Raw genomic sequence first — 14,867 nt, 5'->3', positions numbered from 1 at the left:
TTTACCTGGGGGTATGTCCTTGAGTGCCTTGCCCCAGTAATCTACCAGAGCTGGATTAACCCCCAGGGCCTTAGTGTGCTGAATGCTGATTCCATGCATTCTTCTCAGTATGGGAATACTATAGTTTTGTTGGTGACTGATTTTGCATTAAAACGCTTTTTTATAATCATTTTCTAATGTTTTGGACTGTAGTTGAGACCTGATTTTCTATAGTCTTATTTGAATCCATAATTATAAAGTTAAATACCCTAAGCCCCTGATTTAGGAAGGCTGAACTTTAATGGCTCCTTCACATAAGTTCAAATTCATACTTAAAAAGTTTTTGAAAACAAAAGTTTTTGATTAAAAGAAAAAACACTACACTTTCAAAAATAAAATTGTTTTAAATATTGTTTGCCTAAGCATATAGTTAGAAATATTACCTGTAAAGTGGTCATGATTAAATTGTTGAGAACATTTACCTTCCAGTAATTCTTAGTTTTTCCTGACATTGGTTGGTTTTAGTTTTGAAATGATGGTAACCTGAAAGATGATACGTTTCTAAATTAACCCCAAGCCCCAGTATATGGGCCAGTCCTTCAAAATCTGTCTTGGTTAGCCTTTTTATTAAGATCATAGTAAAGAACAAGAATTAACTTTATGGGGCTTACACTTAATCTTTTGTTTTAATTCATTACTTTAAATGCTACTAATGGAAATACTGTGGCCCTTGTTAAGCTTCATCTAGTGGGGAAGCTCCTTCTCTCTATGAGAAGTTAATGACGCTTCATATATTTATTGAGCCACTGGTGGTGTGCTTATAGTGCACCAGGCACTGAGAGGGGCACAAATAGGATGCATACATTTTTCTTGACCTAAAGGAGCTTATGATTTAGAAGGCAAATAAATAGCCAAATAGCCAGAATATTAGATAGAATGGACTGAGATCCATGAAAGCTGAGACGTGGGGAATTGGGGCAGGGTTCTTGGAAAGAAGTTTATGTTGCCGAAACTCAGCCTCTTCACCGGTGCCGAACAGAAACACGGAGACAGGGTTTTGGGTGAAGTAGAAGAGAGTAGCTTTTATTGCTTTGCCAGGCAAAGGGGGCCACAGAGGGCTAATGCCCTCAAGACTGTGTGATCCACCCTGGAGGGGTTATGAGGAGTTTTATAGTGTTCAAGGAGCAGGGTGTGATCAGCTCGTGGACAATTCTGGGATTGGTTGGCATCAAGGTGAAGTTTCAAGCATCATCAATCAGCCTTCTGGTTTCAACCAGTCTAGGGTCTATGTGCTTGTGGTCAGCAGTTTTCCTCTGGCAGGGGTCTGCTTCCTGTACAAACAACTTAGGAATGTGTGTCAGGCCTTTATATCTTTCAGGGAACTGGGAGTTCGGTGATTCTGCCATGTGGCAGCATTATAGTCTAAATTGTTACCAGTTCTCTAGCCCAACAGCTGTTCTTTGTTTCTGCATCTTCACATTTCCCAGTCATTAACTCCTGAGTCAGCATTTTATTTCAAAACACAACAGGGGCTTGTACATGGTTTCATTAATTGTTGAGCTGTGATGTTTTGGAAGATTGGGCATAGTGGGCAGCATTCCAGACAAGGGGAGATTAAAGAAGGCAGGGCCAGGCTTTAGAGAAACCTTTAAAAACTACATCTAGAAGTTTGAGATTTGTTTTGAGAACAGTGGTGAATAAAGTTTTTGAAGAGAGCAGTAAAATCATTAGAATACAGAAGGGACTGGAGTAGGGAAAAGAGTCTAGGACAGGGAATGGACTAGGTCTGAACCAGGATACCAGCAACAGGAGTGGAAATCTTACAGCTTACTTGTGGAAAAAGGGAAATCAAAGATGCATGTCCTGGTGAACTGAAGAGTAGTGATGCCATCAACAGAAAGAGGAAAAAGCAGACAAGAGTGTTTGGAAAAGAAAGTGATGAGTTCCCTTTGGGGCATATTGGGTTGCTGTAAGATATTCAGACACTATCCCAGAGCAGACCAGTGGACTACAAGGCTGGAGCACTCAGACCGTGGCTTGGATAAAGTTTAGAATTTTTGAGGAAGCTATGTAGAAGCTGTTCTTGATGCTCTGTAACTAGGCAATGTTGCCAAGGAAAGGGCTGTGAAAAGAAAAGAGGACTAAGGACAGACCCACAAGCACAGTACTTCCTGTTCAGTTACATAGAACTCAGTCCTTTCCTTAGTTGTAGCATTTTTTCTCTTTAATTTTTAACCTTTTCCCACTCCATTATGTTGTTCTAAAAGACATTGCGTGAAATGGCACAAAGCTTTTGGTAAGAATTGCGAAAATACAGAGGATATATTTAGTTGTTTGCTGTTGACTGTCATTATTTTTTAGTAATGTTTTCATTCAAGGACTATTACTTTTTCTATAGTTGAGTTGTTTCGGTTGATAGTGATTTTAAAGGCTTAATCTGCTGTGAAGAACTGAGATTATGTTTTTACTCTATATGTGTGCTATGTTTTTTGAAATTTCTATGATAAAGAGAATATACTGCTGGCCATTTTTCATGATCGTGAAAGTAGGAGGCAGGGATGGGGGGGAGGGAGGTGGTGGTGAGGTATCGGGGACAGAAGAGCATTACTTGACAATATAGGCGAAGATACTGCCTGGTCCTAAGTGAGTGGTGGCAGGTGAGCAGAGAGAGACGATCAGCCATAGCCAAATAAAGGTGAGGGGTACATTCCAGAGCCCTAGCTCTTTTATCTGGTTTCTGCTGCTAAGTCTAAGTCTATTACAACTGAGTAAGTTGTAACAAAGACCAAAGTATACTGCTCATCCCACCTGACAACCAAACAGAGGCTTAGAATTTATAGGAAATTGTTGTTTTTTAACTCTGGCAGGCTGGAGAAGTAAGTGAGTTAGCTTTTAAAATCAAACCCATCAGTGGTTACAGTGCTCGCAAACGCCCTCCAAAATCCGTTTAGCAATTGGCCTGATGGAATGATGCTCTAAAGACAGCGTCTGACTAGGACCCCAGTAAGTCTTTATACCTCTGCTTTCGTCCACTTATTTGCCCTATGCTGTTTTAGCTTTTTATAGTTTCCGTGCTCTTTCCTTTCCATGTGCTTATTCTTCTTGGCCTTTGTTATCTGTTCAGAATTTTAGATTTCAGTCTGTTTCAAATAGAGGAGAATGTGTTTCTACTAACTTACTGTGTTTTTAGCTCTCTCCTTTATTTCCCTCCTGCTTGCCCTGACTTGTAGCATGGACCATAACTATAGGTATCAAAAACAAAAGAAGAGGTTTAAATATGAAGAAATAAGTCTTTGAAGGGGGAAAACCATTTGGTTTCATGCTACTGTCATGCATGTACAAACAAATATTGAAATTTTGGACTTCTTATAGAGTGTTAAAGCAGGCTTATGTCTTTTTGCTAGAGGCTCTAGGCTAAGATTATGAACAGTATTTAAATTTTTATGAGTCTTCCCTTCATAACAGAAATTTGATCTGCAGTTTAAGGAAGAAGAGTTAATATTCTTTAATTTCTTTAATATCTTTAGGCTCTGAAGAAAGCTGATAAGCAAATTTTGGAGCCCCTGATGAATCTTGAGGTTACAGTGACTAGAGATTACCTCAGTCCTGTCCTAGCAGATCTAGCACAAAGAAGAGGGAACATTCAGGAAATCCAGACTCGTCAGGACAACAAAGTTGTTATTGGATTTGTTCCCTTAGCAGAAATTATGGTAGGTACTTTGTGACTAAATGTACATACTTTACGTAAATTGCTGGAGAAATCCAGGGGATTATGGCAGCATGGGGTTTTTTTTAGTAAGGGGGGGGGGGGTGGTGTCCCTTTCCATTCCTCTACAGAGGTTGAGGTGTGTTGTACCAAAATGTGTCACCAGCCTAAATGACCATTTTTCCATCCCAAGCACTTATCTTACTTCTGTTGCCGGCTTTGAGGCAAGTTTCATTCTCCTCCCCACCAGCCTCTGCTGCTAGGACAGGCACCTGAGTGCCAGCAGAGTCTTTTTTACCATTTGGGACCAAGGAATACTTCTGAAGCATACCCACACTACTGGTTTTCTGTCATCCACAATACTTACCAAATTTTTCCTGATAATGGTCAGAGGTTCTGCAGGAAGAGACTTGAGGCTTAACTTTGCAGAGATAACTGACTTAAAATTATTTTAATTAGGGTTATTCAACTGTGCTTCGAACGTTAACATCAGGCTCAGCTACCTTTGCCTTAGAGCTGTCTGATTATCAAGCCATGAATCCTCAAGACCAAAGCACCCTGCTCAGCCAGAGAAGTGGCTTGTCCTAAGTCCTTGGAGAGAAACTCAGGAGTACCTACCTACTTCATTTTCCGTAAGAACAACTGGAAAGGTAGAACTTGAAACAGACAGTGGCACTTGGTGCTGCCCATTCTATTTTATAGAATGAGAAACGTGCTTTGATGTTGAAGGTTAATGCACCTGAATTGTATTTGTATCTAGGAAGTTACTACTGTCGGCAGTCAAGATTCAGTCTTTTGGGATATACTGAGTGATAGATATCACGAGGTTTTTGGTGGGCTGATTTTAAGCTGCGCTCACAGGAAAGATGTCAGTCTTCTACGTATAATGTATAATAAGATGGAGGTTCAATCAATAAAAAGATTTTATTCAAAAACATGATTTTTAAAATCAAGCTGATCGTGGTACAGATGATTGTGGGCATTTTCCCCTATTTTTCGTTTCAGCTCATTTTTACATTCTGTCCTCGTGGTCACAATATCCAGTAAAGACAGGTTCTGCAGCTATTCCTCGTCTGTATGACAGGTAAAGTACAAACAAAAGATGTTTTAGATTGATATAACTCATCTCCATCTTAAGGAACTTTTAAGGAACTTAATAGCTCAAATCAGAATCACTAAACCATACCACTAATTACTGAAAAAAGAGATTCATAATGGAGTTCTAAGTTATAGCAAAAATTTAATATAGCTATAAAACAGTTTAAAGTCCAAGCATATCTTCTCCTTATAGGTACTGGAAATAGTTCCCAATTCCTCCTAATTAAATCACAGCCTCTTAAGTGACATACATTTTTGAAAAATAAATCTGTCTTACCTGAGCATTCTGCAGCGGTGAATTGTTAGTCTCCTGTAGGCATCCTCTAGGCCTCTGACGTCTTTGTGACTCCAGAGTCTCTCACCAACAGCACTTGCCCGAGGCCTAAAATTTAAACCACATGTGCCCCAATGTACTTTCTATTTTCTTAAATAAGCAAACCACATGCTTGGGGAAGTTCCTAGTGGTGTCCTACTTGGGTACAGAAGGAAAACTCAGGCACCTTAATTCAAATGTTATCACTTAAATTCCATACCATAATCTTGGAGTAAGGTTAGTTGCATCCACATACTCTCCCCATAGACAAGCTTCTCCACCAATGACAAGTTTTTTCTGTTCCTGAGAACCTAGATTAAAATCATTGATGCAAGTTAGGTAGTTGCAACTTGAGGCCTATATAGAGGGGCAATGCTGATTTCTGTTGTTATCTTAGGGCAACATTTCTCTCCTCTTAAGCAGGACCTTGGGAGATGTTCATGGCTGTGGCACAAAAAAAAGGTGGCCAACTTTATTGCCACGGCTGACCCCATGGTTCACATAGTATTTGTTAGCATATATTAACTAATGTGGCAGTCTGGTAGTAAAGATACCATTTTATTAAAGAGACTATAGTAATTATGACTTTTTGATTCTCAGAAAATGCTTTTTAGAGATTTTTAGAGAAAGTTATGTCAATTCCTAATAGACCTACAGTTTTGAAACTCTTTTAAACAGCAAAATACTATTCCTCAAAGGAAATTTTATATTAAAGTCTGGTGTACAAAAATGGACAAAGTAGAACTGTTCTTAATGAAGGGGGTTTGAGAGTCTGGAGCCCCACCACTCAGACATGCCCACCCCCAAGGATGCCTCCTCCTCAGAACCTGGAAGCCACTGAACAGGACAGGATCCCTGCTTAGGTGTCTTGCATTGGTAGAGGCAGCTCAGAGTAGGAGATACAAGGTTAATGCAGTCAGGCATCTTTAAATGCATAGTGATAACAAGTCTTATCAGTGAAAATGGAGAGAAAAATCTAAGGGAATCTACTTTGAAGTTCTTTCATTTAGGGAAGAATGTGGTTTCTTTCACAGTTTAAAATGATATTGTAGTTGGTCTGTTTAAGTACACACAAACAAAATCAAGGGTCAGACATAAATGGAGGATAGTTGGTAGATGCTACCTAGGGTAAGGATTCCCTGGAGGGAGGGTAGGGAAAAAAACCTATCAAGTAATGATGGTTGCTTCACTTACCCTCAAAACTAAGAGGGTCCACGGCATAGTATTTTTTCCAGTCTTGTCCATAACTGATCCAGTCTAAGTACCAAGGAGCAGAAAGGATCACAGGGAAGCCAGCTTCTGTAACTTTACTTTGTTCCCGAGTATAGTCCTCCACTTTCCACACTTGAATTACTGTGCCTGGCATGAGCTATTAAAGTCACAAATCACAATATATATTACTAGGTCTCGCAACTACAGTAGATGAAAGTAAAAGTCCAAGGCATTGTAGCGAAGAAAATAACTTTTAAGATCCTTGAAAAAAGCAGCATTTCCTTTTTTCCCTTTCTCCTTAGAATTAATATCAAATGCTATTTGTTGTAGGGACTTAGAAGTTTCATCAACCTTAAGGTTGGATATTTAACCTTTGTCTACATATGATACCATATAGGTGTAATGAATTAAAGGTTTTCGTCCCATTTCTACCACACTATTGTACTTACTTTGGAACTCTGAGGATGCCACCAACCCTTCTGGAAAGATAATAATACTAGTATCTGGACTTGCAAATTCTCAGTTGCCCCCAAAGGAAAATAAAGAATTCTGAGTATGTCAGAGAGAAATGCCATTTAAAATAAAAAGTGTACATTGACAATTTTACTTAAAACTCTCTTAACAGCAGTAAAGACTTATTTATGTTTGTTCTGCCCTTCTGAAAAAAGGAACGGTCTTCAGAGTACTTCAATTTGTGATTAAAAATGAGATGGCGGGGGAGGAGGGGAGATGGGGAGACGAGGAGGAGGCGGCGCTGAAGAATTAAGTAAATGGAAGAAATCAGATCAATACCATTATCATTGGTCTCAGTGTTACAGCTCAAATGGAAAGGTAAACTTGTTTCCCCAGCATTACAGGGAAGCTTCATTAGGGTTCCTTCCATCCAAGGAAGTATTAAGTCTCTCATATTATCAAAACCAAATGCAGTCTTAATACTTCTCACCTTGCTTGCATCATCAAAAACTTCTTGCCAGACTATGGAGCTCTTGTTTATGGCTGAAATCATATCCAAAACCCTACCATTGAAAAAATTATAGTTATTTCAGATCACAAGCTTACCAATATGTGTAAAGAATGCACGTTTTAATCCCAAGAACTCCCAACACTGAGAGGTGCCTCTCAGCATAACACAGCTTTACAGCAGAACTAGCTAAAGCTGGGTGGCGACCCATGTGGTTCCTTCTTTCTAGCACGGGGCTCAGAACCTGACAGCAGAGGGCTTCAACAGTCAATTGCAGAATGAATGAGCTAAGCATACCTCAAAGAAAGGAAGATGGGACAACTCCTAGGGAAGTGTATAAACAGCAATCTTTGTAATTTCATGGGTATCTTAGAATAAAAGAAACTAGAAACTAGCCTGTGACATCACCTAAATAACTTCCAACAGTGTTGACAATCAATTCACAAATATTTCCTGATGTTCAGACAATCGCAGGTGCTCTGCAGGATAAAAAAAATTAGACTGTATCACACAAAAAGCTGAACAGGAAAAGGCTAGAATCTGGGCTTGCTCAGTGCAGGAGTTGGCAAGCTATAGCCTGCAGCCTACTTTTGTATGGCTCTTGAGCTGAGAATGGTTTCTACACTTGTAAAGCTTTGTTTAAAAACTAAGAGTATGCACAAAAAAAAAAGTATGCAACCACATGTGCCCGACGAAATCTCTCATATTTATTGTCTGGCCCTTCAGAGAACAAGTTTACTGCTCCCTAGCTTAGAGCAGCACTGTCTACTAGAACTTGATGCAGTGATGGAAATGTTCTATATATGCACTTTCCAGTATGGTAGCCACTAGCCTCATCTAGCTGTTGAACACCTGAAATGCGGCTAATGTGACTGAGGACCTGAATTTTTAATTTTCTTCAATTCCAATTTAAATACAAACAGCCACATGTGACTGTGGCTACCACACGAGACAGCACAGATATAAAGTAAAAGAAATGCTCCGGCATTGACAAAAAGGGCTGAATTCCAGGGGATGGATGGTGACGAAGACTTCGCAGGGCAGCCAGGGCTCTGAGCTGAGTTCTTAGAACAGATGACTGTTATCCTGCGTTTCAACAGTTACTGCAAAAGGATCAGAGTCACCATGTTATTGATTTAAAGAAAATAGTGGCTATTGCTCCCTCCTTTATGATTTTTCATCTATATTTTGTGTAACAAAGAATATAACATCTATACTTTGGCAAGGAGTGGAGAGAAAATGAAAAAGTAGTACTAAATAACAGCTTAAGCTTTTACAAAAGGCATTGATGAAATAAAAACAGAAGTAGGCTTTAAAGTAACTTACATTTGCATATAGAAAGATTCTAGTTTCTTAAAATTTCTGCCAAAGCCTTTGTTCCTCATGAAATCCTGGATTTCTGGATTGGATGCCCTTAAACAAAAAGTGATCAAAATTTCATTAAAAGTTCAATATGCCCAATCTTTTTCTTTTTTTTGGCCACATGGCACATGGAATCTTAGTTCCCCGACCAGGGATTGAACCCATGCACCTTTCACTGGAAGCGTAGAGTCTTAACCCCTGGACTGCCAGGGAAGTCCCTGCCCAATCTTTTTAAAGTAGCGTATATCCCTAACATCTTATACACATGTAAAACTATTAAATTTTGTAGAGTAAAATAAACCTAAAAACTTAATTATAAGTTATCTTAGCTTTCCAGTGCAAATAATTTTCTAGAAGCCGATTTCCTATAAAAATGGTTTTCCCTAACCTCCCACCTCTCTCCTCCATCTGAGGCTATTTGCAAAGAGGACTTTTACCTGAAAAATCTCTCCCACTTAATCATTACCCTCTTTCACTAAAGCTATTCTTGTTCACTCTTCAGTCTTTTTTTAAATTCCCATTTCCTTCTGCATCTTAATTCTCCTTCCTAAAAGCTTTTACTTTGTCATACCACCCATATGGACATTCTACAGAAATCCACTATCTCACGAGTTGTGTTGCCACGTTAAAACCGTACAGAGATGTTACCCCAAATCTTCCCTTTTCATGTGGAGACCTCTACACCTACTTCAGATACAAGTTTTTAGAAATAGGTGGGTTTTAACAAATTTTCATACCAACAATCAAAATCTACTTCATCTCCTCCCAAATGAATGAATTCATCCGGAAACACGGTACTAATTTCTTTGAAAAATTTAGACAGGAAGCTGTAAGTTGTATTCCAAATAGGGTTTATAGGTCCAAAAGCCCCAGATGGATCTTTTCCATTATAACATGGAGTCAGGAGGTCTTTCTGGCCTGGAAGGAAACATAGAGAACCTTTTCTAAAGAAGTATTTCAGTCACAAAGACACGGCTTTGCACGTGATTATGTTATTTTGTTGAAGCCAAAAGAGATTTTATACAGAAAAAGATAAATGTGTTTACTAAGAGTTATTATGATAATTTCTTCCAAATAAGAATTGTTTCCTGAATACTATCCCTGTACACCTCTTTTGTTTCCCTTTCCATCAGCCTCTGAGATTCTACCCATTTCAAATATTATCTCAAATATTAATGACTCCCAAATCTAAACCTTGCCCCAATCCTTTTGTCTCGAGCTTCAAAACATATTTCAGAGTCCCTGCTGGACACAATTAGATATCCTAGCTTCACTTCAAATATAATCTAACAAAAACCAAATGGTCTTCCCCAAGCTCCTTCTGTAGCTTCTCCTGATTTTCACATTCTGGTAAACGAGACACCATCCTCCTAAGTCTCTTGTCCCTCTCCTCCTGGAGTCAGTCAGTTACCCAAGTTCTGTGGGTATTTCCAGAATCTCTCAGTTCTGTATATTATTTTCCATCCCTGCTATCACCATTCTGGTCTAGGACCTTCAATCTCCTCCCCCTTCCAATCTGTCACTTTCACATAGGATTCCCTTTAGTGTGGCTCCCATCATGTCACTCTTCTACTCTGTAACTTTCACTGGCTTCCATGTGTCCTGATGAATCCCACATTCCTCACCCAAGCCCTCTACGCTACTTTTTCAGACTCATTTCCCACTGTACTCCATGTCTATTCTAATAATACTTATTACACAATTATAAATGCTAGGTGTGGTGCTATGTGCTTTACATTCATTCTGTAATCTTCAAAAAAAAAAAAAATTACATGATAGCTACTGCTAATACTCCCATTTTAGAGATGGGAAAACTGAGGATGAGATGTTCTGACTTGCCCAAGGTCACTCAGTTTATAAACGCCAGAAGCAGGATTCAAATCCAGGCAATCTAGCTCCAGAGCCAGTTCTTAAGCACCCGACAGTACAACTACTCTCTGGTGCGCTGTGCTCCAGCTAAATTGCCTCTCCTGTTATTCCCTCTACCAGAAACATGAATATATTCTTTGATCTCTCAAAAGCGCTTTAAGTGTTACTTCATTCATGTAATGTTTAATTCACTCATGCATTCTACTTGTTATAATCATTTCTTGTTTTCCTTTATCCCTTGTGTTTATACTTTAGGCAATGCCTAGATAGTGACTTGCTCACAACAGACACATAGTAGTTACTGAATTACAACTATCAATAGTTTGCATAACCTTTGTGCAAATCACAAGTAAGAACAAAATGAGCAAACACCAAGTCATGAGATGCAGGACCTCAAATGTTCATTTTCTGCAACTCATAAAACACGCTCCTTACCTTCTCCCCAAGACTGCGTATGTCCAGGGCTATCAAATTCTGGCACGATCCGAATCCCTCGTAATCGGGCATATTCAATCACCATACGGACATCGTTTGGAGTATAAACATGAGACGAAGAATAGCTTCCCTGTAAAAGGCATATTTCTTAAAATTAAAATGTATGAACTGTTTACAGCTCTGTTTGTACTTCAGTATCTGCTGGCAGATTATTCAATTACAAAGTATAAAATAGTCTTATGTGATGTTGGATGACTCATTTAAATTATTTGTTTACTGTATCTTATCAATAAGCTCTCAGCACACTTTGGGTTAATTCCGGATTTACTGATAGGACTGTCTCTCTCTACCAGCACCTCGTTTCAGCAATGTCTACCGTCAGGCTGTTTCAACCTCATGTAACAGTATGATAAAACAGAAATGTTTGAAGTGAAATTTCTGAATACACTGCCCTTGTCAGTTTTAGAATCAAAATTCACACATTATTACAAAGCATAGCTGTTGTCTTTCAAAGTCACTTTAATTACTGTCAGCTTTAAAAATTCCCCGAGATGCTCTGATAAGTGACCTGTTTTGGTCCTACTATAGGTCCTTGAAAAATTAGAACTCAATATTGGTGGTAACTAAACATAAAGGTCCATTAAAGGTGTTACCATGGCACATTTCTCAAGGTATAAATATATAAATATAAATAAATGCTCAACTTCTAAAAAGTAGTCTTGCCCTACCCCCATCCTCAACATCAAATTTGTATTGAATCAAGACTAGATCTAACTACCAGTTTACAGTAAATACAGGAGACAGAAGAACATATTGACACTGGGAATGCAACCAGCAAAACCCAGACTGTGGGAAACTATAGGATAAACTGAGCTTAGTTTCCTCAATGAAAATAATAAATTATAAGAAAAAAAAGAGATGGGCAGGGATGGGCAGCTATATATAAAAGAGAACAGACAGGGCTTCCCTGGTGGCGCAATGGTTGAGAGTCCGCCTGCCGATGCAGGAGACGCGGGTTCGTGCCCCGGTCCGGGAGGATCCCACATGCCGCAGAGCAGCTAAGCCCGTGAGCCATGGACGCTGAGCCTGCGCGTCCGGAGCCTGTGCTCCGCGATGGGAGAGGTCACGGCAGTGAGAGGCCCGTGTACCGAAAAAAAAAAAAAAAAAAAGAACAGACATATTAACTGACCACAATGTATGGACCTTATTTGCATCCAAATGCAAAAAAAATTTTTTTTTAAAAAAAGGCACTTGGGGAAACAATGACTGGCTATCTGGATTGCTATTTTCTTAGCTGTGATAACGAACTATAACTTTTTAAACAGGCCTTTTTACCAATAAGATATGATGTCTGGGATTACCTTCAAAATAATGGAGGGGGTATAGGTGATACAAGACTGGCCATTACTTGATTACTGAGGCTGACTGATAAGGAAATGGGAATTCATTAAATTCTACTTCTGTATATGTTTGAAGTTTTCCATATTAAAAGCAAACAACAGGAGTGCTGCTAGGATTTCAACCTAAACTACATCAAAACCTTGGAGAAAGTTCTGGAATTGTGGCCAGAGGACAAAATTTAGGGTCTTGGCTCTGCCTCTTTCTAACTACAACTTTGGATGAGACATACAGCTTCTCCTGGCTGTCAGTGACTGGCCTTGTACTAGAGGGGGATTCAGCTAGATGGTATCGAGGCTCACTCCCAGCTTCCCTGGTCTATAATACAGTGAATCTGAACACTCCTAAGACCACCATTATTTTCCAAGAAGGAGCCGTTATCTGTAAGATTCCCTCTTTCATATAGTTTTTTCAGAGAGAAAAGAAGTTGTCATTTATAGAATTCAAAATAATTCTGTTTGAAACAAATATACAATTGGACTACTTGGTAAATATAATTACTTAACCTTATGTTAATCATGAATGCTTCAGGTCTGCTACACTCATTAAGGTTTTTAAATAAAACCACAAATATCTTTTTTTTTTTTTTTTTTGGCCTCACTGACCAGGGATCTAACCCACACCCCCTGCAGTGGAAGCATGGAGTCTTAACCACTGGACCGCCAGGGAAGTCCCCCAAATATCTAACTTTTATACTTCAATTCTATCCATAAGAAGAAATATTTAAGCTGCAAACTTCTAATGAAACTATACCTCCAATTTTTTTTTGTATACCAACAACAATAACATGAATAACTCACTTTTTCGCTTAATCCAGGAAAAGTGATGCTCTGATAAGGGAAAGACGGGTCATCTACTATGTGCCAGTGGAGAACATTAAACTTATTAAAAGCCATGGCATCCTGCAAGCAAACATGTTAAAAATGTATATACCTTAAAACCACAATGAGATTATCAGCTCACACTGTCAGAATGGCTATCATCAAAAAGAACACAACAAATGTTGGTGAGGGTGTGGAGAAAAGGGAACCCTTGTACACTGTTAGTGGGAATATAAACTGGTGTAGCCACTGTGGAAAACAGTTTGGAGGTTTCTCAAAAAACTAAAAATAAAGCTACCATATGACCCAGCAATCCCCACTCACTCTTGGGTATACGTACCTGAAAAAAACACTAATTTGAAAAGATACATGCACCCCAATATTCGTAGCAGCATTATTTACAACTGCCAAGACGTGGAAGCAAGCTACGTATCCATCAACAGATGAATGGACAAAGATGTGGTGTATATATATACGATGGAATACTACTCGGCAATAAAAAAAAAATTTTGCTGTCTGAAACAAGATGGATGGGCTTGGAGGGCATTATGCTAAGTAAAGTAAGTCAGACAGAAAGATATGTATGATATCACTTATATGTGGAATCTAAAACATACAACTAGTGAATATAACAAAAATGCAAGCAGATTCACAGATAAAGAGAACAAACCCAGTGGGGAGAGAAGGGAAAAAAAATTACCACAGATACATTATACAATCCAATTTACTTATCTGCATCCAGGATTGTTTCCAATGTGTCTGTTTCCTTTTAAAATTCACTTTTTCAACAAGGGAATGATGTGAAGAAGTAGAAATTCCTTATCTTATACTCTTTACGTGGCATGTTGCTTTTCAAAAAGCCTATACAGAATTCTTATTTATTCTAACAGTAAGCTATAATAACTTTGCCCTATGGGAAGGGAGCAAGCTTATAAATTCCCAGTAAGTATTTAGGGGTTAGCCAAGAATGGAAAATAGTTCTTGGCTACCACTACTACTGTGTTTGGGAATGCGACAGAGGAAAAATGGGACTTGTAATTCCCACAATTCTGAGATTTGAGTGCCAACCCTTCCTTACAGATGAAAGAAATTCAGTACAAACACAGTACAGTTGTAATTAAAATTCTCAAATTTGGGGGGAAATTGACATTGATTTTATATACACTCTGGAGGAATAAACAATATGCATATAAAATATAAAAGCCTATATGAAGAAGATGAAAAATGATAAGGGGAGAGATTTGCCCTATCAGAGAATCAAAACTTACAGCCTCCCTTCTCCTTATGATGTGGCCAAGATGGCAGAGCAGGAAGACCCTCCTGCTCATCTCCTGCCACAGACACACCAAAATTACAACTATTAACAGAGCAATTATTGATGAGAATGACCACCTGAAAACTAGCAGAAAAGATTTTTCCACAACTAACAATATAAAGAAGAAACCACAAGGAGAGACCCACACCCCAGACTACGTGACCCACAAATGGGAGGATATCACAGTTGCAGAGGTTCTCCCCAAGGGGTGAGGAATCTGAGCCCACATCAGGCTCTGTAGCCTGGGGTCCAACACCAGGAAAACGAGCCCCCCAAAACATCTGGCTTTGAAGGACAGCAGGGCTTGCATATGGATGAGCTGGCAGGCTGTAGGAAACAGATTGTGCTCTTAAAAAGCATATGTAGATTCCTCCTCCAGTGTGGGAGGATGAGGAGTT

At 39.0% G+C, this 14,867-nt stretch overlaps 2 protein-coding genes across 6 annotated transcripts in view; one reads left to right on the top strand and one right to left on the bottom strand.

Annotated features, from left to right (window-relative positions):
* GFM2 (GTP dependent ribosome recycling factor mitochondrial 2) overlaps positions 1–4,622 on the top strand; it is a 46,452-nt gene extending 41,830 nt beyond the window's left edge. For 2 of the 4 annotated variants that reach the window (XM_024732768.1, XM_024732769.1), the window contains 2 exons: positions 3,507–3,689; positions 4,145–4,622. In XM_024732768.1, the coding sequence (XP_024588536.1) occupies positions 3,507–3,689; positions 4,145–4,273 (312 nt within the window). In that variant the 3' untranslated portion in view covers positions 4,274–4,622. Of the gene's footprint in view, positions 1–2,846; positions 2,983–3,506; positions 3,690–4,144 lie in introns of those variants that run through there. The other 2 variants (XR_003001486.1, XM_024732767.1) reach the window with 2 other exon arrangements.
* HEXB (hexosaminidase subunit beta) overlaps positions 4,591–14,867 on the bottom strand; it is a 35,479-nt gene continuing 25,202 nt past the window's right edge. For both annotated transcript variants that reach the window (XM_024732770.1, XM_024732771.1), the window contains 9 exons: positions 13,134–13,235; positions 10,936–11,065; positions 9,369–9,549; positions 8,596–8,682; positions 7,252–7,324; positions 6,291–6,465; positions 5,317–5,407; positions 5,061–5,165; positions 4,591–4,758 (listed from right to left, as the gene is read on the bottom strand). In XM_024732770.1, coding sequence (XP_024588538.1) covers positions 4,698–4,758; positions 5,061–5,165; positions 5,317–5,407; positions 6,291–6,465; positions 7,252–7,324; positions 8,596–8,682; positions 9,369–9,549; positions 10,936–11,065; positions 13,134–13,235 — 1,005 coding nt within the window. In that variant the 3' untranslated portion in view covers positions 4,591–4,697. The remainder of the gene's footprint in view (positions 4,759–5,060; positions 5,166–5,316; positions 5,408–6,290; positions 6,466–7,251; positions 7,325–8,595; positions 8,683–9,368; positions 9,550–10,935; positions 11,066–13,133; positions 13,236–14,867) is intronic.

This window comes from Neophocaena asiaeorientalis, unplaced genomic scaffold (genome assembly GCF_003031525.2).
Source record: "Neophocaena asiaeorientalis asiaeorientalis breed wild unplaced genomic scaffold, Neophocaena_asiaeorientalis_V1.1 scaffold515, whole genome shotgun sequence".
Taxonomy (NCBI): domain Eukaryota; kingdom Metazoa; phylum Chordata; class Mammalia; order Artiodactyla; family Phocoenidae; genus Neophocaena; species Neophocaena asiaeorientalis.
The sequence above is the reverse complement of the archived record's forward strand: the minus strand, read 5'-3'. Positions and strand labels throughout refer to the sequence as shown.